Source organism: Helianthus annuus, chromosome 11 (genome assembly GCF_002127325.2).
Source record: "Helianthus annuus cultivar XRQ/B chromosome 11, HanXRQr2.0-SUNRISE, whole genome shotgun sequence".
Classification (NCBI taxonomy): Eukaryota; Viridiplantae; Streptophyta; class Magnoliopsida; order Asterales; family Asteraceae; genus Helianthus; species Helianthus annuus.
Window position 1 is genome coordinate 48,865,320 of NC_035443.2, and position 20,706 is coordinate 48,886,025.

Below are 20,706 nucleotides of genomic sequence, written 5' to 3' on the forward strand. Positions count from 1 at the left end.
TCTTTGTAAAATGAACTGAATTCCCTCGATCACAAATCTGCGAAATACTTAACAGATTGTGTTTCAGTTCTGGAACATAATTGACATTTTCAAAGCTGAGAACACCGTTTTGAACAGTTCCTTTCAAAGTGATTCTGCCAGATTCACCTCCCGCAAATGAGACATATCCGCCATTAAATTCTTTGACATTCACAAGTTGGGATAAGTCTCCTGTCATGTGCCTGGAACAGCCACTATCCATGTACCACAGGCGCACGGTAGTCCTCCACAGCTGTTCCTGCACGAGTAGCGGGATTAGTTAGATTTAGGAACCCAGCCCATAGTGGATCTGGGTTTTCCTTGAGCATCGAAATATGTTACCCTCTGCCAAACTAAATTATCTTTATTCAGAAATTTTGAAACATTTTTGTTGGCGACTTTTTGATGATATGATTTCATTTGATTGGATTGCATGCCATTGACTTTAGGTTTCCAAAACTTTCTCGACCAGTTAGAATTTAAACTTTCAAATGCGTTACCAAAAGAATTACTTCGATTACGCTGAAAATTTGTTTGTCTATTCTGATATTGATTATGGCGTTTGGCTGCATTCCAATCCTGATCAGAAGGTCTAGTCCTATGATGATTGTTGTTCTTCATCGTCTTAGTCCTTGCAGACTTCATGGACTCCGAACAGTGATATCGATTAGACGTGACCTTCTGATTTCGCCCTGATGGTTTCTTGTTCGGTGTCCTTGGGAGTTTACCACAATTTCTGGCAATGTGACCGGCAATGCCACAGTTAAAACATGTTTGACGTTTCACACTTTGAATATTTTTAACATTTGGACTCTGTTTGCTTGATTTCGTGTGATTCAACGTTTTAGTTTTCTGACTATGTTTGACTTGTGGTTTTTCTTTTAACTGATTTTCTTCTGATGATTTCTCGTTTTGACCAACATCCTTTTCATTTTCACTTAATCTTGATTCCGAATTTGAACATATATGAGTTTCATCCAAATGCGTTTTATCAACACATTTATCATCTGAAACTGATTCAGGTTCACTTCCCAAGCAAGAAGAAGTCTCAACAATATGCTCTTCCTCAATGCATTTGTCGTGTGAAACTGATTCAGGTTTCATTTCTGATCCTGAAGAAGTTTCATCAACATGCATTTCCTCAGAGCATTTATCTTGTGACACAGATTCTGATTCATTGTTTAACACAGTTTCCAATGGGGTCCCACTAGATTCAACATTAGGGACACCCACTGAGACAGACTCAGAAGAAGAATCAGGATACACTTGATTTTCTTGAGAAGTCGTTTTAGTGGTTTCACTGAATGCATCCTGGGGGACCTCACCTGTAACATTATCACAAGCTGAAACATTTGATATGTTAGTATCACAAGCATTAGCTGAAAAACAATCATCACCACACATATTGTTCAAATCATCCACACAAACATTTTCAGTTTTGCCCAAAACAACAGGCTCACAAGACGAAACATACGCAGAAAACGACGCAAACAAAGAACTAGTAAAAGCAATGTCAGACTCAGTTGGTTCAGAATAATGTTCAAAATAAGGTTCAGAAACGTTTGAAATAACAACTGGTTCACTCCCATGAACATCATCACACTTTACTTCAGAGCTATTATCTGCACATGACAATGAAGCGTTAGGATCAATTGAGCCTTTAGGAACAAAATTTAAAGGTGAGAACTTTTGTGGCTCAACATGTCTGTTATGAACAGACGATTTGCTAGGTGACCCATAAGTCATTTTGCTTTCGTTCAGTATCTCCTCCTCAGTCATTGGTAAATAAGTGTAATTGTTATTGTATGGAGGAGGAGTCTGATGATAACCTAATCCCGACCCTTTCTTTTTAGAGTAAGCCAATTGTTGATCACACAGATTTTTGACTAATTTACTGGAGGAATCGAATTTCTTAATGTTTAATTGATTTATTTGGTATTTATCTCTTACATTCTCCAGTTCTTTAGTCACCTCACACAATTTTTCTTTGACTATCATGAGTTGGGCTGTAGCTACACTGACATCGTCCTTGAGTTGAACAATGTCCTTACGCTGAGCTTCGATTTTCTCTTTGAAAAGTTTTTCATTTTTAGTTAAAGTGAAATTTTTCCGTTTAATTTCATTATAATCTTCGATTAGCTCAGCGTTGTGAATTCTATAAGCCTCAACTCGTTCCCTACATTCAGGAGTGCAGAAAACTGAAATTACCTCTTCTTTGGTGAGACCTTTGACAGGTGCTGACAGGATTTGAGTCATGAAAGCAAAATTGTCAGCTGCAGTCTCTTCCTCTGGCTTAGGGTCATGCTCGCTTGAGGTCATGAAAGCAATGTTAGAAGTAGCAGTTTGATTCTCTGGAGCTGATATGTTCAGACGCTCAATTTCCGAAGACCAATCAAAGTTGACGTTGGGCTGCACCACCAGTGCTTGTGCTAATCCTTGCGGCTGTGGACTTCCAGAAGCGGCAGCATCTGCTATACTTGTAGTGGTCACAAGAGCCCTTTCTCGATTAGGAGTAGCTGGTTGAGCAGGAGTTGCAGGAGTTTGATCTCTGTTCACAAGTGGCTTCGGGCAGTTTCGAGCATAGTGTCCTTCCTCGTGACAGTTGAAACATCGAAGATTGAAGGGCACTTTAGCAGCTCCATTCCAAGCATTACCCCACCTGTTTTTACCTGTTCTCTTCACAAACTTTTGGGCTCTGAATGCCGCCATTGCCATCTGCCAGGTAATGTCCATTTCTTCAACATCGTCTGGATGAATCTGTGACAGATCATCAGGACTCCACTTTGGTGGATCAAGCTTCCCTGCAATAAAAGCATTCAAACAATTGATCACTGAAGCTGCTATATCTAGCTTTTCCTTTGACTGAGTTGCGAAGAAAGCCATCATTTCATTGTTTGTAGAGTGGGCGGAAGCAGGAGCAACAGTAGAGACGTTTCCAGCATTTTGAACTGAAGCAGGAGAAGCTGGAGAGACGATTTGATTTGAGGATCTAGATGCGTGCACCTTTCCTGAAGTTTGAGAGACGGAGGAAGTATTACGAAACATCTGAAAACCTCCTTGTGACAGAAGAGCTGTGTTACTGTCGCTAGATGTGGTGGGAGCAATTGAGAAACCTGCAGCCAGCATGCTATTCTTGTAGTTAGTCTCTCTCTGCTTATCATCCAATTCACAAGCTTTGATATGTGAGATCATCTCTGACAGGGTACATCTTGCAAGATCTTTGGTTTTCTTGATCATGGCTACATGATGATCCCAACTCTTTGGCAGTGCATTAAGGAGTTGTCTGTTGGTGGATGCGTTTGTGGTATGAATTTCTTCCATTTGCATTTGAGTCACCAGCTTGACAAACCTCTGAATCTGATTGTCTACCGTTTCACCATAAATATGGTTGAAATTGTTGAAGTTTTGTTGCAGCAAATTCCTTCGGCTCTCTTTCATATCTTCGTTTCCTTCATACACTTCGACTAGAGAATCCCACAATTCTTTGGCAGATTTGCAGGTGCGAAAACCAATAGCAATATTAGGACCCAAACACATGGTTAAATAGGAAAGAGCTCGATCATCTTCTTCAACGATGAGCACATCTTCTTCAGTGTATTGATCTCGAGGCTTCTTTATTTTGACATCTGGTTCTGTGGGGCTTTCCATCATAATCTCCCTAGGTCCTCTCAAGATGCTGCGCCATAACTTGTAATCCTTAACCTTCAGATGCTGTTCAAAGCGCCACTTCCACTCGGGAAAGTCATTAGCATCAGTTAACCTTGGAATACGTGTTGTGGTTCCAAGCTTTGAGTCCAGTTCTTGTTGTTGAGTTAGGGCAGACAGTTCACTGTTGTTCGATGACATGGTTAATTAATCAGTTAATTAATTAATTGATTTTATTAAGTCCAAAGTCAACAGTCCAAATGTCCGTAACACAATGTCGTTGCGAGTCGAAACAAACGGGGTTGCGAGTCAATTTCCTGAGGTTGCGAGTCGAAACTGATAAGGTTGCGAGTCAAGTTTGCTGTGGTTGCGAGTCGTAACTGGAATGGTTGCGAGTCGTAACTGAGGCAGGATGAACCGAAACCAGCAATGGTTGCGAGTCGTAACTGAGGCAGGATGAACCGAAACCAGCAATGGTTGCGAGTCGTAACTGAGGCAGGATGAACCGAAACCAGCGATGGTTGCGAGTCGTAACTGGAACGTGATGAGCCGCAACTGAGTGATTGCGAGTCGTAACCTGCAAAACAATAAGTGATAAGAACTGTTTACTCGCAATCCCGACTTTTCAGCAATTTCCAAAATTCAAAGATGTTGTAATCTTTGAATCTGTTGACCACCGATTTCCCGAAAATTCAGCAAACACCAAAGACTGAAATCAACAAACCAAAATCAGTGTTTTTTCGATGATTCTGTCAAGAACAGATGGTAAATATTTCTGCAAAACACTCAACAAAACTGGATCAGTAGCATATGAAAATTCTTGAATCCGAATGATATCAAAACCGAGCCCTTGAATGGCTTCAATGGCTCTGATACCAATTGTAAAACCCGTGAGGATCTCTCAATGATATCAATCTTGACTTGTGTAAGCGCAGAAATCAAACACAAGTTGATTCAAGAATAAATATAAATATCAAACTATAAACAATAGATAATAAACAAACCGAAACTTGCATTCAATGTTTACCAAAGACAGATACAAGTATTCGAGAGGAACTCGGTTCCTATGCTTGTGTCGCCCCTAACTTTCGATCACATCAACAACCCTTAATCAAGTGATTAAGGTTGTTTAAATACAAAACATATAGGGCCGAAATCCCTAGGCCCATGCGACATCTCTAACTAGCCCAAACCACATTAGTTAACCCAAAACATAAAGAACTAGATAATTACAAGATCAACCCCTAAACATTAATAACCTACATGAATAAACCTTCGGGTTCCAACCATGGTTGCAAAAGTCGCTAGGCGCTCCCTAGTCGGATTCGGGAGTACTCGGGAAGTACTCGGCTTAGGCGGAGATTACTCGGGGAGTAATTGGCCTTGGAGACCAGTACTCGTGCCTCGGCAGCCTACCTTGTAACGAGTACTCGGGGAGTACTCGGAGCTTAGGCGGGACTTTTACAACCATGGTTCCAACAGAGATCTCGGGGCGGCTCGCAAAATGGGCAATTGAATGGGAGCACTAGATATTGAATATCGAAAAAGGACGGCTGTCAAGGGGCAGGTAGTGGCAGATTTCATTGCCGAGATCCCAGAGGGAGAACAAATCCTGGAAGCAAGCTGTGAGAAGCCAGAAACGAGCACTGCTAACGAAACATGGAAGTTATACACGGACGACTCCTCCAGTAGCAAAGGGACTGGAGCAGGTTTGATGCTTATAAGTCCAGAAGGCGTTAAGTTAATGTACGCCCTTAAGTTCGAATTCGAATGCTCCAATAACGAGTTCGAGTATGAAGCGCTATTAGCGGGGTTGCGCATGGCGCACGCCATGAGGGCTACCCGGGTGGATGCTTATGTGGATTCACTACTGGTCAACAACCAGATTAATGAAACTTACGAGGCATGAGACGAAACAATGGCTAAGTACCTAGCCAAAGCTAAAAGTTTAATTCCCTGTTCAACAACATGACCCTGACACATGTTCATCGGGGAAAGAATCAAATCGCTGACGCACTTAGCAAGCTTGCTACATCCGGAATGGAACACGAAGTAAGAATTGAAACGTTGTATGCCCCTTCAACAGCGGAAGGGGAGGTACCGCTACTAACAGTGAAGAGGAGTGTTGGATGACGCCCCTCATAAAGTACTTGACAAAAGGGGAGTTGCCAGCCTCCAAAGGCGCGTTGAGAAAAGTACAAGCCAAAGCCTTGCAGTACGAGATGCAGGGTGGAATGCTATATCGGAAATCAAACCTTGGACCGCTCATGCACTGTGTTTCTCCAGTAGATGTAGAGTATCTAATTAAGGAAATACATGAAGGGATATGCGTCATTCACGCGGGACCCCGTTCGGTGGTGGCAAAGATAACAAACGTTGGGTATTATTGGCCATGCATGCATGAAGACGCGATTAAGGAGCTACGTAAGTGCATGAGCTGTTAGCGTTACGCTCCACAGACCTTACGCCCTAAAAATAGCATGATACCAGTAACGGCGGCATGGCCTTTCCAAAAGTGGGTTGTGGACATCGTATGCCCTTCCCCCAGCACCAGGCAAGGTCAAGTTCCTTATCGTCGCAATCGACTATTTCACAAAGTGGATCGAGGCTAAACCTTTGGCAAAAATTAGGGTGGATAACATTAAAAAGTTCCTCTGGGAGCACATAGTATGTCGGTCCGGCTTGCCGCTGTACTTGGTCAGCGACATCGAGACTCAGTTCGCGGATAAAACCATTCAAGAATGGTGTAAAGAGCTGGAAATACAACAGATTTTTACCTCAGTGGTGTATGTTTCTATTATAGGTTTGAGGTTAAAAAAACTATAGATCTGATGCAGTTCATGTTTAAACGGTGGGGACGGTGGTGGTGTACGATGGGGAATGATCGTGGTGGTGGCGGTGGTAAGCGATGGTGAACGATTGTGGTGGTTAAGTGGCGGCTGTTAAGGTGCTGCGGGAAAATAGGTGGAGTTGGGTGAAGTGATTTTAGGAGCTTTAGGGGAAATGGGGATTACTGTGCCCACTAAGATTCAGTGTTTGGGGATACTTGAGGTACTTGATGGGAAGAATGTGGTGTTGGGGTCTCATATTGGAGGGTTATCCGGCGGAGCAGAACTGGCGGTGGTGAGATTAATGGCCAAGGGTTGGAGTTTGTGGTGAGATTATCCGGCGATGGTGAGATTATCCGGCGGAGCAGAGCCGACAGTGGCTACAAGTGGGTGGTTCCGGTGGTGTATGCTGGTGGTGGAGTATGATGGTGGAAAGAGATGGTTGTGTGTTTGTATTTATACATATGTGTATGTAATATTGTTTTGTTGATTTTTAAACCTAAGTTTTTTAGACATAACCATGCCATGTCAGCAAAAATTGGCCAGGTCAGCAAAAAAAACTAACCTCGTTAGTGTCTGGTAAACGACGGGGTGACACAGCAACCCAAGTGTCCAGTTGGGGGTGGTGGGAAAGCCAAAGTGAAAGTTGGGAGTAGCAACGGCCAATTTTGATTTGTTGGGGGTGATAAAATCCATCCCCCCCCCCAAAAAAAAAAGGCAAGTTGGTATAGTGGTAAACCTCCCTCTCTATTAACAAGAAATCATGAGTTTAATCCTTGTATAGCCTGTTTTTTATGTTTTTTTAATCTAATTCAAATCACGCTCTGACCCGACCTGAACGAGGACCGACTTGAAAGATTTAACATTTTGTTATGGAAATTTTGAACAACGGAAAAAAATGGACCCCATTGGAAAAAAAATCCGGAGTCCGCCACTGTTTTCAAGTAAGAGTGGTTTCTTTGGAGAAATTGATATTTCAGCGGATTATCTTATGGTTCATCCGACAAATCCAATCGGATATAACTTAGATTTGAGAACAAGAATTTTGTATTTGATTTGAGAGTGAATTCGTGAACCTAGAAGGGTTATTGGATTTTATCACCTCAAACTATTGGCCGCTGCCACCCCCAACTATCACTTTGACGTCCATCACCACCAACTTAACACTTAGTGTGTTCTGTCACCATATCGTTAACTGATCACTAACTTTAGATCTCGTTACTATACTTTTGGAGGTGTCGTAGGGATTTTAGGAAGGTTTTAGGGATCTTAGGACACCTTAAATGTATAGTAACATGATCAAAATTTAGTGATCAGTTAATGACGTGACAGAACACAGTAAGTGTTAAGTTGGGGGTGGCGGGCGTCAAAGTGATAGTTGAGGGTGACAATAGCCAATAGCCAATAGTTAGAGGTGATAAAATCCAATAACCCAACCTAGAATGAATGACCAATAACTTGATTTCGAATTAGCGACGCCAACTGCTACTAACTGCCTCCAGACAATTATTATTTTGAATAAAAAGTTGCTTACAAAATCTCCCCCTGGGCATAACAATATTCACGTCTATTAAGCTACGTATAATTTTAACGGTAATATACTTAACTTTGACGCATTATCTAAGACTTGTTAGATGTAATGGAGAAAAGATTAATATGTTTCTGATTCAATTATTCTAGACTATATGTGTTAGTGATAATATATACATTTTGTATGGATAGATGGTTATAACTATATAATTGACCCAGCTAATTTCCAAATAAAAAGTACGTTAAAGAATAGATAAACTCGAATTTATATCGACACATACATATAACCGATAGTCTTTGTTTCCTCGGGAGAGACATGGAGGAAGATCCAAAGGGTCATGAGTATCACAGACCCCTGTTGTTAGCTTGTATATCTTTGTTTCTCTGTTTTATGGCTTCCGTATTTTAACCAATAGTCTTTGTTTCCTCTTGTTTTATTGATTTTCTTTTGGTTATCTGTTGCATTTTATTTGTTCGATTTACAAGTAAGAGCGGGATTTTTTAGAAAGTGAGATTTCAATTGATGATTTGACATTCATATAGTTAGTTTCAGATCGAATTACTTTGAGGAATCAGTACATTTTAGGTACATCTTATTTTATACTAATTCTTTAATAAAATGCATCGATATTACCCTATATATTAAAAATCAAAATGAATGAATAGTAAAATCACTAAGTGATGAGCAAATGGTATCGGATACCGGTATCGGTATCAAATTTATCAAATCAGGTGTATTTTCGGTACCGGTTCGGCACCGGTATTCACCGGTTTTTACCCTCAAATATCGGTGTTGTACCAGTACCGACCGGTACCGAACCATGCCGTACCAGGTATATTCGGTACCTGTACCTACTTTTGGGGATTTCGGTAACGGTATTTTAGGTACTGGTTGGTACCGAGTTCATCAAATCCTGTAGCAATGTAGCAATGCAAGTAATTGCACCGTTTAGATTACTTTTCATACACACAGTAAGTAAATTGTATTTCGTTTGAATGAGGTTTTATATACACAACAACTTATTTTGCTTTCTTTTTTGCCTTTTTCTGTAATAAATGAATTGTAGCATTTAAAATTAACTTGGATATTTAGATTGATGAGAAAATCGTATCAAATCCTGTAATCTAACCGGTATCGTATCGGTGCCAAATTTTCTATACCAAATCATTTTCGGTACCAATTTGGTACCCACCTTTTGGCGTTTTCAGAATCGTTACTTTCGGTTCGACACCGGTCTAGCACCATACCTGTATTTATTGATTTTTACCTTCAAATACCATACCGTATTGTACCGAGTATTCCGGATCAGTATTTTTGGTGTCGTTACCGGTACCGAGCTCATCCATATTTTAACGTCTTAGCACCGTAATAACTGAACTAAAAACAACCGAATTTCCAACGTGTAAGACGTGTGGGTCCTATTATTATATATTAGGTTATTTAAAATCCTTTTCTTTAGGATGGAGTGAGTATCCTTACCACGTCATTTTTATTTATGTTTTGATATTCGGTATTTCCTTGCCGTTGCTGACACGCGTTTTGTAGTCATTGCGTTTTGCAGTCATTGGATCCCCGCCGCAACGCGCGGGCGGAAAATCATCTAGTTGTTATAAAATATAGTAATTTAATGAGTTTTATTAATTTGGTTCTTAACCTATAAATACAATTTATTAGGGGAATTTAAACTAAATAAAGAAAAGAAAATATAAATATCGTCTTCGTCAAGTTTGTTGTGTTTATCCATGATGAAATGATTAAAATTAATTAAACTATTTAATGGGATAAGATTAAATAGAAAGTTTAATTTGGTTATGAATGATAGGAAATAATAGGATTATGATATGTGACAAAACTTAAAAATAAAGGGACTAGTCAATTTTATCCAATATTCTTTCTTCTTCTCCCTCAGTAACTTCAAAACTCACCATTTTCAAAACCTACCATCTTCAAACTTTTCTTTACTTTCTATCTCAATAATCACTACATTATTGTGCAGTTTTCGTCACCAATCAATGATTCAAACATCCAATCAATATGTTCTTCAACTTTTTTAAAGAAACCCAGTTTAATTTCATACAATATCTCGTTTTTTTCCCGTGATTTTGAAGCGAATCACTCAATTCATTCGATTCGATCGCTGATAAGTGTTTCTAGCATTCAAATTTCGTCAATCGTTGAAGAAATCTGAAGAAATCGTCTTCGATCTATGTAAGAAACTTTTGAGTTGCATTTTTACGATCTGGGTTTTTGAATTGAGTCATTGCGTTTTACAAAGTAATGAAAATACACTTTTTTTGTATTTTCAGTCAATTGTGTTTTAGAAACAACACATTTTATTGTGTTTTTAATCCATTGCGTTTTAGGTAAAACACATTTTTATGTGTTTTTAGTCCATTGCGTTTTAGGTAAAACACAATTTTTTTTTCTTTTTTCTGGCCATTGTGTTTTAGAAAAAGACATTTCTTTGTGTTTTCTGGCCACTGCGTTTTAGAAATAAGACATTGCTTTGTGTTTTTCAGCCATTGCGTTTTAGAAACAACACATTTTATTGTGTTTTTAGTTCATTGCGTTTTAGGTAAAAGACATTTTGTGTTTTTCAACTATTGCGTTTTAGAAACAATACATTTTATTGTGTTTTTAGTTTATTACGTTTTAGGTAAAACACATTTTATATGTTTTTAGTCGATTGTGTTTTAGGTAAATGACATTTTTTTGTGTTTTCTGGCCATTGCGTTTTAGGTAGAAGACATTTCTTTATATTTTCTGACCATTGCGTTTTAGAAATAAAACTTTTTATTTGTGTTTTTAGGACATTGCGTTTTATAAAAAAAGACATTTGTTTGTGTTTTTCAGCCATTGCGTTTTAGAAATAACACATTTCTTTTGTGTTTTTGTCTGTTGCGTTTTAAAACAAGGCATTTCTTTGTGTTTTTTTGTCAATTGCGTTTTAGAAAAAAGTCATTTTTTTATGCTTTTTGTCTATTACGTTTTATGCATCTGAATTTTCGATTTTTTTTTTCCAAAAATATAACAATAGTATACTCGTTTCATAGATAAAAAGAGTTCGTTATTTTGTGCAATTTTTATAAAAAAAAAATAAATAATTTCCACCAATATGCAATATTGCAAGCCGTCGGTTAGTTCTAAAACCCTAGGCCGATCCTTCAGACCAATCTGTTCTTCCCTGCCGAATTCCTTTATCCTTTAAATCTGATATCTAAGGTACGCATTTTGTTGTTTCTAATCATTTTAATTATCTGTTTCAATTTCAATTCGCTCGTAGTTTCGTACTCCATTGTTTCTTTATTTGAATGTTTAGTTTACATACATTACACATATACTGAGGCCCATTTTAATCTCTTGAAGGTGAATTGGATATGTAAAGCTCATTAATTGATGATTAATTGTAATTCTGATTCACGAATATTGTGTTTTCAAGCTATGTTTATCTTTGATTCGATGATATTAATGATTTCCTTTCTCATGGTTCAACTAGTGTTTAATATTAAGGTTGTTTCCCCAAATTTAGTGGTTTCTTGATATGATTGTTTTTGTTTTGTCATGTTCTTGGGAGGATCTCAGGCACAGAAAGAAAGAAGCTTGATTCGCAATGGCGCCGCTTATAAACAGGTTCCCTTTTGTTGCTAATCATTTGAAGCGAATGATAACCAAGCTTAACGCAAACGATGAAAAGCACGTTATAAAATCATGGTCTCGTGCGTCTATGATTATTCCTGAAATGGTTGGCCATCGTATCGCTATTCATAATGGTAAGAAACATCGCCCGATTCAGATCAAGGATGCTATGGTAGGACACAAGTTGGGAGAGTTTGCACTTACACGAGCGCGTAAACCACAAAAGCAACAAAATGTGAAGAAACCCGGCAAGAAGAAGTGATCAGGTTTTAAGATAACAACAGATCAAGATTTATCGTTGTTAAGCTCTACTTTTGTCAGGTGATCATACTGAAACTTGTTACGTTGTGTGTTTTACATTTTAGTTTATCGAGTATTTTGTGGATGATTGAGGATGTTAGAATTCTGGGATTATGCTTCAGATTGACAGTTTATTTCATAATCGTTCCATTGAAAATGATGGTATTTTTGAACTTGCTTTGATTTTAACACGAACGCGACGCAAAAATAATCATTTGTTGAGTTGGCCTGTTTGGTAAACAAGTTGTGTTCGGGCTGTATAAAAAATTTAAAATATAACAAGTTGACCCATCGACCAGCAGTGGCGGATCTAGAAATTATTTGCTGGGGGTGTGGATAAGGTGTTCAACCATATTTTCAAGGGGTGCGGTCGGGTTTTTTGCCTAAAATATACACTAATTTTTTTTTTCCAGGGGTGCGGCCGCCCACCTTGGCCAAAGGGTAGGTCTGCCCCTGCCGACCGGTTAGTGAACCATTCAACACATTTACCTTGATTACAACTGATTTGCAACCCGCCAACCCGTTTTGACCTGACAACCATATAGATAAACGGGTTACACAAGTTGTGTTCAAGTTACATGGTTTTAGGCGCGTCTGGGTTAGGCCCAATGTCTTTTACAAGAATAAATATATGAGCTGTGTTTGGGTTTTTCAATTTGGGTTATTGAATTTTATCACCCCAAACTATCAGCTATTGGCCGCTGCCACCCCGAACTATCACTTTGACGTCCGTCACCCCCAACTTAACACTTAGTGTGTTCTGTCACCACGTCGTTAACTGATCACTCACTTTTGATCCTGTTACTATACTTTTGGGGGTGTCATAGGGATCTTAGGAAGGTTTTGGGGGATCTTAGGACACTCCCAAAAGTATAGTAACAGGATCAAAAGTTAGTGATCAGTTAACGGCGTGGTGACAAAACACACTAAGTGTTAAGTTAGGGGTGGCAGGCGTCAAAGTGATAGTTGGGGGTGGCAGCGGCCAATAGCCAATAGTTAGGGGTGATAAAATCCAATAACCCTTTCAATTTTAACCTGCTTAACCGACATGGTTGTAACCCCTAGTTTTTTTGGTGGGACAATAATGATGTAAAAAGTCTTATAGAATCGAGTCGAAACACAAGACAATATAATACAAATGAGGTTTAAACTTTAAATGAATATTGTACAAACTTTCTTTATGATTATTGTTTGTTCCAGTTTTGTTGCCATTTAAGTTTCTTGAAGCTTTGCTTTGGTGCTAAAAGACATTAGAGCACTTTCCCAGGTCGTGTCCCGCTTCGCATCATCATGCAGAATTCTTCATAATTTATCTTCCCATCCTGTCAAAAACACAATCACCCATTGTGACCTTAACAAAACCTGGCAAAATTTAACACAGCAATGACAACAAGGAACTCACGTTGTCAGTATCCACTTCTGTTATTATGTCTTTAATGGGGGCTTCATCTCCCATTCCATAGTTCTTCATTGCTGTTTCTAGTTCATCTCTTGTAATAAACCTAATTTGCCCAAAACATCACAATCATAATTACCCTTTTGTAGTTTTCATTAGTACTAGGGGTGGCAGTTGTGTCGGGTTGCTAGGTTGTAAATGAGTCAAAACATTAATCCTAATTCGTACATATTTAAAATCATGTAACCCAAAAACGCCCTTTATCTGAATGAGTTCAATTGGGTTGGTGGCTATAATAAATGGGTTAACGGGTTGATTGAACGGATTAAGCATGTCAACCCAAAGACGACCCTTAATTAAACAAGTCAACATGAATCCAACCAAAGCCTTATTGTTTTAGTGTTTGTGCCGTGTTTCAGGTCGTGTGAAGTACTAACACCCCCAATAAATAACATTAAATTTGTGTACTACATAATTTACATACCCGCTATTATCAGTATCAAAATGTTGAAAAGCTTTGTACAAGTGTCCATCCTTTACAAATGTGTGTCGAGGCATTGTTGCTGTGACGAATTCAATGTAATCAATCGACCCGTTCTCATCAACATCAGCCTGAAGCATTAAGGATAGTCTTTAAGCAAGAAGGTATAAAAAAACAAGGATTTTGAAGTTCTCAACATTCTAAAACCTTACAGCTTCCATGAGTTGTTTGGCTTCGGCCTCTATAAGTTTTGAACCCCATGGAGCCAAAGCCGTTTTAAGTTCTTCATACTTAATTGTCCCGTTGTTATCAGTGTCTATGGTTGTAAACAATGATCTCAACCCTTGGATTTCTTCGGCTGATAAATTTTCTGCAATGACCTTGAGAGCAAGTTTCTTGAGTTTGTTCATAGCTCCGAATTGCTTCATTCGAGACCAAACCGCACTGTCGATTGGTTTATCTGATGCCCCTGGATGCTCTGTACCTATATGAAACCAATTGGATTATGTTAATCCCAAACGGGTCAAATAAATTTCTTCGTTTTTACATTAGGTTCAGATCAGTAGCACAGCAGTTTTGATCAAGAACAGTAGAGCAGGTCAGCAGCCGACTAACATCCGCAGAATAGCAGCGACCTCAGCTGTTGTGTGAGTTCGTTCGTGTTTTGTGAGCAGAAGTTGTTGATCCAAGCAGCCGTGATACTCTTAACATTACTTTGGCGATTAATGATTTCGAAAGTCTTATAGAATCGAGTTGAAACAACAATTAAACATGATACGTATGAGGTGTAAATGAATATTATACAAACTGTCTGTTATGACTTTATTACTCGAGTAATTATGGAAAGTTTAGCCTGTATCCACAAGACTTAAAATCTGATGAATCAGGTTTTGTGCTTGTGGATTATATGAATATGATCTGAAGTTCTAGTTTTGTTTCCATTTAAGAATCTTGAAGCTTTCTCTTTGCTGGTAAAAGGCATTAAAACTACGGCTGTAAACGAACCGAACTTTTAGCGAACAGTACGTGAGCTATTCGGCGGGAAGTTCGTTTAATAAATGAACAAACACGAACAAGAAATTTCGTTCGATAAGTTAAACAAACGAACATGAACAGAGGCGTTTGGTAAATTGTTTATTTGTGTTCGTTCATTTTAAAGGTTTTTTATGTTATTCTTTATATTTTATTGGTTTTAGTTTTTTAAAATTTGAAACCATAGTTATACTATACACCTCCGCCAACATCCCTCATTTAATCATTTCAATTTCAGTTTGTGTTAGAGCTTGACAAACTTCTAGTTTTTGTGGTAATTATGTTAAGTATCTGTATTTTATATATTTTTTGTGGATTCTTCGTAATCTTTTTTTATGAAAAATACAGATTGTATTTTTAAATGAGTATATAATGTTCGTTTGTGTTCATTTATACTCATGAACATCTGTTTTTGTTTGTTTGCATTCGTCTGCATTCAATAAGTATTCATGAACATGTTCATTTCCTTAATGAACGAATAGAAACACGGAATTTCGTTCGGTAAGCGTTTGTGAACCATTCATGAATATGTTCATTCCTTAAAGAACGAACACGAACGAGGCCTTGTTCGGGTTCGTTCAGTACTTCAGTTGGGTCTAATTAAACAGCTTACCAGGTTGGGTCTCACTTCGCATCATCGCGCAGAATTCTTCATAATTTATCTTCCCATCCTGTCAAAAACACAATCAACCAGTGTGACCTTAACAAAACCTGGCAACATTTACACAACAATGACAAGAAAGAACTCACATTGTCAGTATCCACTTCTGTTATTATGTCTTTAATGGTGGCTTCATCTCCCATTCCATAGTTCTTCATGGCTGTTTCTAGTTCATCTCTTGTAATAAACCTAATTTCCCACAAGATCACAATCATAATTACCCTTTTGTAGTTTTCATTAATACTAGGGGTGGCAGTTGTGTCGGGTTGGTGTGTTGTAAATGAGTCAAAACATCAATCCTAACCCGGACTAACTTAAAATCATGTAACCCAAACACGCATTTTATCTAATTGAGTCAAATGGGTTGGTGGATTGTAGTAAATGGGTTTACGGCTCGACCTGTTGATTAAATGGATTAAACATGTCAACGTAAACATGATAGTTATTAAAGGCGCATAGGCCTTGCCTAGGGCCTAGGCGCAGCGCAATGTGCAAAAAAAGCGAGGGTCTGAGAAAAAAACGCACAATGATACACAATTTAAAAATATATTATGTATTAGAAAAATTATAATATTCTTCGAATAAAATAAACAAAAGTTATTATATAACATTTAATATCATCTACTTAGTACCAAAAGTTCTAAAATATTAGTGTATTGGTGTAGAAAAGTAGTTTTCCTTATATAGAAGTAGAAATCTGGCTAGAATCTTGTCGGGATTTAGAGAATTTGGTGGAAATCTGGCTAGAATCATGTCGGGATTTAGAGAATTTGGTGGGAAACTCGTAGGAACTTGCCAGAATTGGTGCCTGAACCATCGCCTTGAGAATTAACGCGCAACTGCCTCGCCTGGAAAATGGGCGTGGGCGCAAGAGGCGATGGCTTTTAACAACTATGCATGAATCCAACCGAAACCTTTTTCTTTTTGTGTTTATGTTGTGTTTAAGGTCGTCTGAGGTACTGCCACCCACAATGAATTTGTGTACTACATAATTTACATACCCGCTATTATCAGTATCAAAATGTCGAAAAGCTTTGTACAAATGTCCATCCCTTACAAATGTATGTCGAGGCATTGTTGCTGTGACGAACTCAATGTAATCAATCGACCCGTTCTCATCAACATCAGCCTGAATCATTAAGGAAAGTCTTTAAGCAAGAACTCAAGAAGGTATCTAAAAAACAAGAATTTTGAAGTTGTCAACATTATAGACATCTTACAGCTTCCATGAGTTGTTTGGCTTCAGCTTCTATGAGTTTTGAACCCCATGGAGCCAAAGCCGTTTTAAGTTCTTCATACTTAATTATCCCGTTGTTATCAGTGTCTATGTTTCTAAACATTGATCTCAACTCTTGGATTTCTTCTGCTGATAAATTTTCTGCAATGACCTTGAGAGCAAGTTTCATGAGTTTGTTCATACCTCCGAATTGCTTCATACGCGACCAAACCGCACTGTCGATTGGTTTAACTGATGCCCGTGGATGCTCTGTACCTATATGAAACCATTTGGGTTATGTTTATCTCAAACGGGTCAAATAAATCAGGTTCTATGCTTGTGGATGATTTGACTATGAATATTAGGGGTGTTCAGAATTCGTTTCGAATTCGAAATTCGATTAAATTCGATTCGATTATCAGGAATTTGTTTCGATTATAAGAATTCGAATTCGATTCAATTCAAGTCAAGTAAATCGAATACGAATTTATAATTTCAAATTCGATTCGATTTGAAATTCGAATAAAAATTATACATTTTATTTATTATTTTATATATAATACATATATAACTTTTATTGGGCTATACTATAAATTATTTTCAAAATTTATTCCAAGTATTAAAATTACCCATTACCAAACCCACTACATGGCCCATAACTAAAACCTAAGTAGCAAATCTATCAGTAGATTTCTAACCCTAAAAATATTAACTTGTAGTGGTTATTCCCAAATTCTCGTTTGGAATGTTAGACTTATGATACTTTATTTGGAATATTTTATGGTTGCTTTAAAACTTATGCTTCATTTTAATAGTTATTTACATGTTTTAAAAGAAACTGAATCAAATCGAATTTATTCGAATTCAAATTCGAATTTTTAATCCAATACGAATCGAATACGAATTGGATTTTTTATTCGAATACGAATTCGAATCGAATTGGGTAGGTTTTAATCGAATATGAAGCGAATTCGAATTCTAGGAAAAATAAAAATTATTCGAATAATTCGATTCGAATAATTCGAAAATTCGATATTTGATTCGATGAACACCCCTAAATTGAATATGATCTGAAGTTGTAGTTTTGTTACAGTTTAAAAGTTTGTTTAAGCTTTTTGTTTGCTTCTAAAAGACATTAGAACAGCTTACCAGGCTTTGTTTTTGTTCTGAGTGCATGAGGGTTTGTATCTTCTTCACTCTTGCTTTTGCTGCAACACAAACCCATTTGGTAATTTGTTGATTAACTGATCCAAACAGCATATATCACACAAGTAAGTCAAAATCAAGAAACCCAGATGGATCAAAACTAAAAAAAGGGTGTTGATAAAAATTGGCAAAGATGAAAGTCAAAGCTCTAACATTGCAGTTTGAAGCTTGAAGGAATAATTTAACTACGTAGGATTGGTGTAGATTCTGTTTTTCATTTTTTTAATTTGTTGCAACTAGGGCGCCAATGGTAACGAGGTCGTGTCCTTGATGGTTAATTGGTCACATCACAGACTGGAAATTCAAGGGAGTTGGTTTTAGATTAGATTTTATTTTGGGAAAATTACCAAGATGTTGGTTGATCAACTGACTTTGCAAATTTGTCATGTTCTTGCGTCTTTGGAAGGTCCACACAGCCTCGGAAGCGTCCTTGTATCATGTTGAAGCGTCGAGTTCCTACAATCTGACACGTGTCCCACACGTGTCCGACATGTTCTAGCGTCGGTGGCCGACGCATCATAACCAAAAAGTTTCTTGATGCGTACGGCTTTGAGTTTTGCTAACGCATCATCTCTTCCAAAAAGTTTTGGCTCCTAGACGCTTTGAACGGCTTGCCGACACTTCCTCCGATGGCTTGCTCGACGCTTCCAATGGCTTGGCCAACTCTTCCAATTTGTTTGGTTCGGCTGATTTCTCTAATATATATTTTTTTTGTTTTTTTATTCTATTAAACATTAATTTTTCCAATGTAAAAATATTACAACCTAAAACCTAAAGATATTAGTTAAATATAAGTAACATACCGGGATCAGTAGAAAACACTATCTAGGTCAATGATAAGCAACAGCATGAAAATTGGTCTCCAAATGTTCTTGAGTTTTATTATGAGGGTGACTGTTCTTCCTGTTGTTCCAGCTATATTGGGAGCCAACCTCTAGATAAACACTGGTGGGGTGGCCTATTAGGTTTCTATGAAAACGGTTTTATTCAACAAACGGTAATTGTAATATATTTAAGTTTTATATTAAAAGGTTAAATATCAAAATATTGTACACAGCATGTCGGAGCATGGTGTAATTGGCTCGTGCAGTCGAAGAAAAATGAAAATCCCGGAATTGAGACGTCATCAGTTAGTTATCGCTGGACGGTGCTCCCACCTCAATTTCTCAATCTCCTTGTAGAACAACATCATGATGCTTACGGATATGTAAATGGCTCTAGCGGAATATATCCTGCGTTGTGGGATGTCGATACGGTAAAAATAAGGGACCTAAAAATAATAGTAATTTTTTTCCGAAATTACAATATTAATGTTAACTTAACGTTTGTCAGGTATATATACCGGTGTCAGCAGACGAAGAAAATTGGATCCTTATTAAGATTGAAATGCCGTCACTAACTATTACTGTTTATTATACAAACAATTGCGATGCAATTAATTGTGGTGATTCGTTTTGCGTCCACCAGAGAATATACAAAACTCTTATTGAATTCGAGTCGGCATTCCTATGGTTTCTAGAACGTATAGGTTACTGGGAAAAAATTGGACTCAGCGAGGCTAACGCATTAGAATATGCTGGGGATGTTGTATGGCCTACGTGTGTTCGTCACGTTCGGCGAAATTCTAGGGTTATCGTATGTATATTACTACAAAATCTGGTTGAAAACCGTTCACTGAAATGGGAAGAAGGAAACATTCAAGATGCTTGTATGAGATATAGAAGATTAATGGCTGATCAACGGTATGCTGGCCGCTGTGTTTAGTAAATGTTAACAAAAATAAATAATATAATTGATGCGTGTGTTAGTGTTGGGTTGGACCCAGTAGGCACGGGGGTTCGAGTCCCGCTGCCATCATTTTTTTGATGTTTTACTTTCAGTTAAGTTTAACATAAAAAATTCAAAAAAAAAGTAAAAAATTAAATTAATGAGTCGGCAGACGGTTGGGAATTTGTTAGGCTTCGGAGGCGTCTTGCGTCAGATGGACGCGTGGCAACAAAATTTTTTAAATTATTTGATTTTTATACTTTGTTATAATTTTCAGTATATAAATACCCTTGGAAATCAGATGTTTTCTTTCCAAGCAGCGTTATATAATGCATATGTTAATGTCTTTTGATAGTCTACAAATAGAAACAAAGGCGTTTACATGTTTTGAAAATGACGTTTTCCTGAGCTTTAAAAATGCCGGTGTTGATGAAAACTGGTAGCAGGGAAGAACTCATCTTCAAAGGACACAAGAAAACCGGTGTTGATGAAAAAGGGTTAGTGAACTTCTCAGAAATGGGAAGAACTCATCTTCAAAGAACACATAGAATCACACCGTGCTATCGATATGGTCTTCCACCTCCTGAAGAAGTCACTTACAGAGGGGGTTATTTGATATGTAATAAAATTTAGTGGTATGATGTGTAATTTTTAGTGATATGATGTGTAATTTTACTTGTATAATAAAATTTAGTGGTATGATGTGTAATTTTTATTGTATTTGGTGTTCTTTAATTTAGAGTTGTTATGTTTTATGAATTACCATTAAAAGCAACTTACATTCTCCAAACCTAAGAACCAATTGAAATTCATATAAATAAATAATAAAAATAATTTAGATAGTGCATGTTTTATTTTACTGAATGTATGTTTTTTCAGTGTGGGGTTGGACCCGGTAGTGCATGTTTTTTCAGTTGTTATGTTTACTGAATGCATGTTTTAACTTACATGACTTTAATTTTTTTAGAATGGATAATTTTCTTAACATT

General features: G+C 37.6%; 1 protein-coding gene and 1 long non-coding RNA gene across 2 annotated transcripts; one reads left to right on the forward strand and one right to left on the reverse strand.

The window, feature by feature from the left end:
• Nucleotides 1-11,122: 11,122 nt before the first annotated feature.
• LOC110890291 lies at nucleotides 11,123-12,131 on the forward strand. The gene is made up of 2 exons (XR_002564399.2): nucleotides 11,123-11,244; nucleotides 11,605-12,131. It is a non-coding gene; the product is annotated as an uncharacterized LOC110890291 (long non-coding RNA).
• A 912-nt stretch (nucleotides 12,132-13,043) lies between these two features.
• Nucleotides 13,044-18,060, reverse strand: LOC110890290 (calcium-dependent protein kinase 8). Its single transcript, XM_022137885.2, has 9 exons — nucleotides 17,894-18,060; nucleotides 16,749-17,020; nucleotides 16,530-16,657; nucleotides 15,618-15,717; nucleotides 15,481-15,538; nucleotides 14,048-14,319; nucleotides 13,839-13,966; nucleotides 13,361-13,460; nucleotides 13,044-13,280 (listed from the first exon to the last, which is right to left on the reverse strand). Exons 1-9 carry the CDS (start codon nucleotides 17,967-17,969, stop codon nucleotides 13,209-13,211), a joined length of 1,206 nt encoding a protein of 401 aa, XP_021993577.1. The 5' UTR covers nucleotides 17,970-18,060; the 3' UTR covers nucleotides 13,044-13,208.
• Between the last annotated feature and the right edge of the window lie 2,646 nt (nucleotides 18,061-20,706).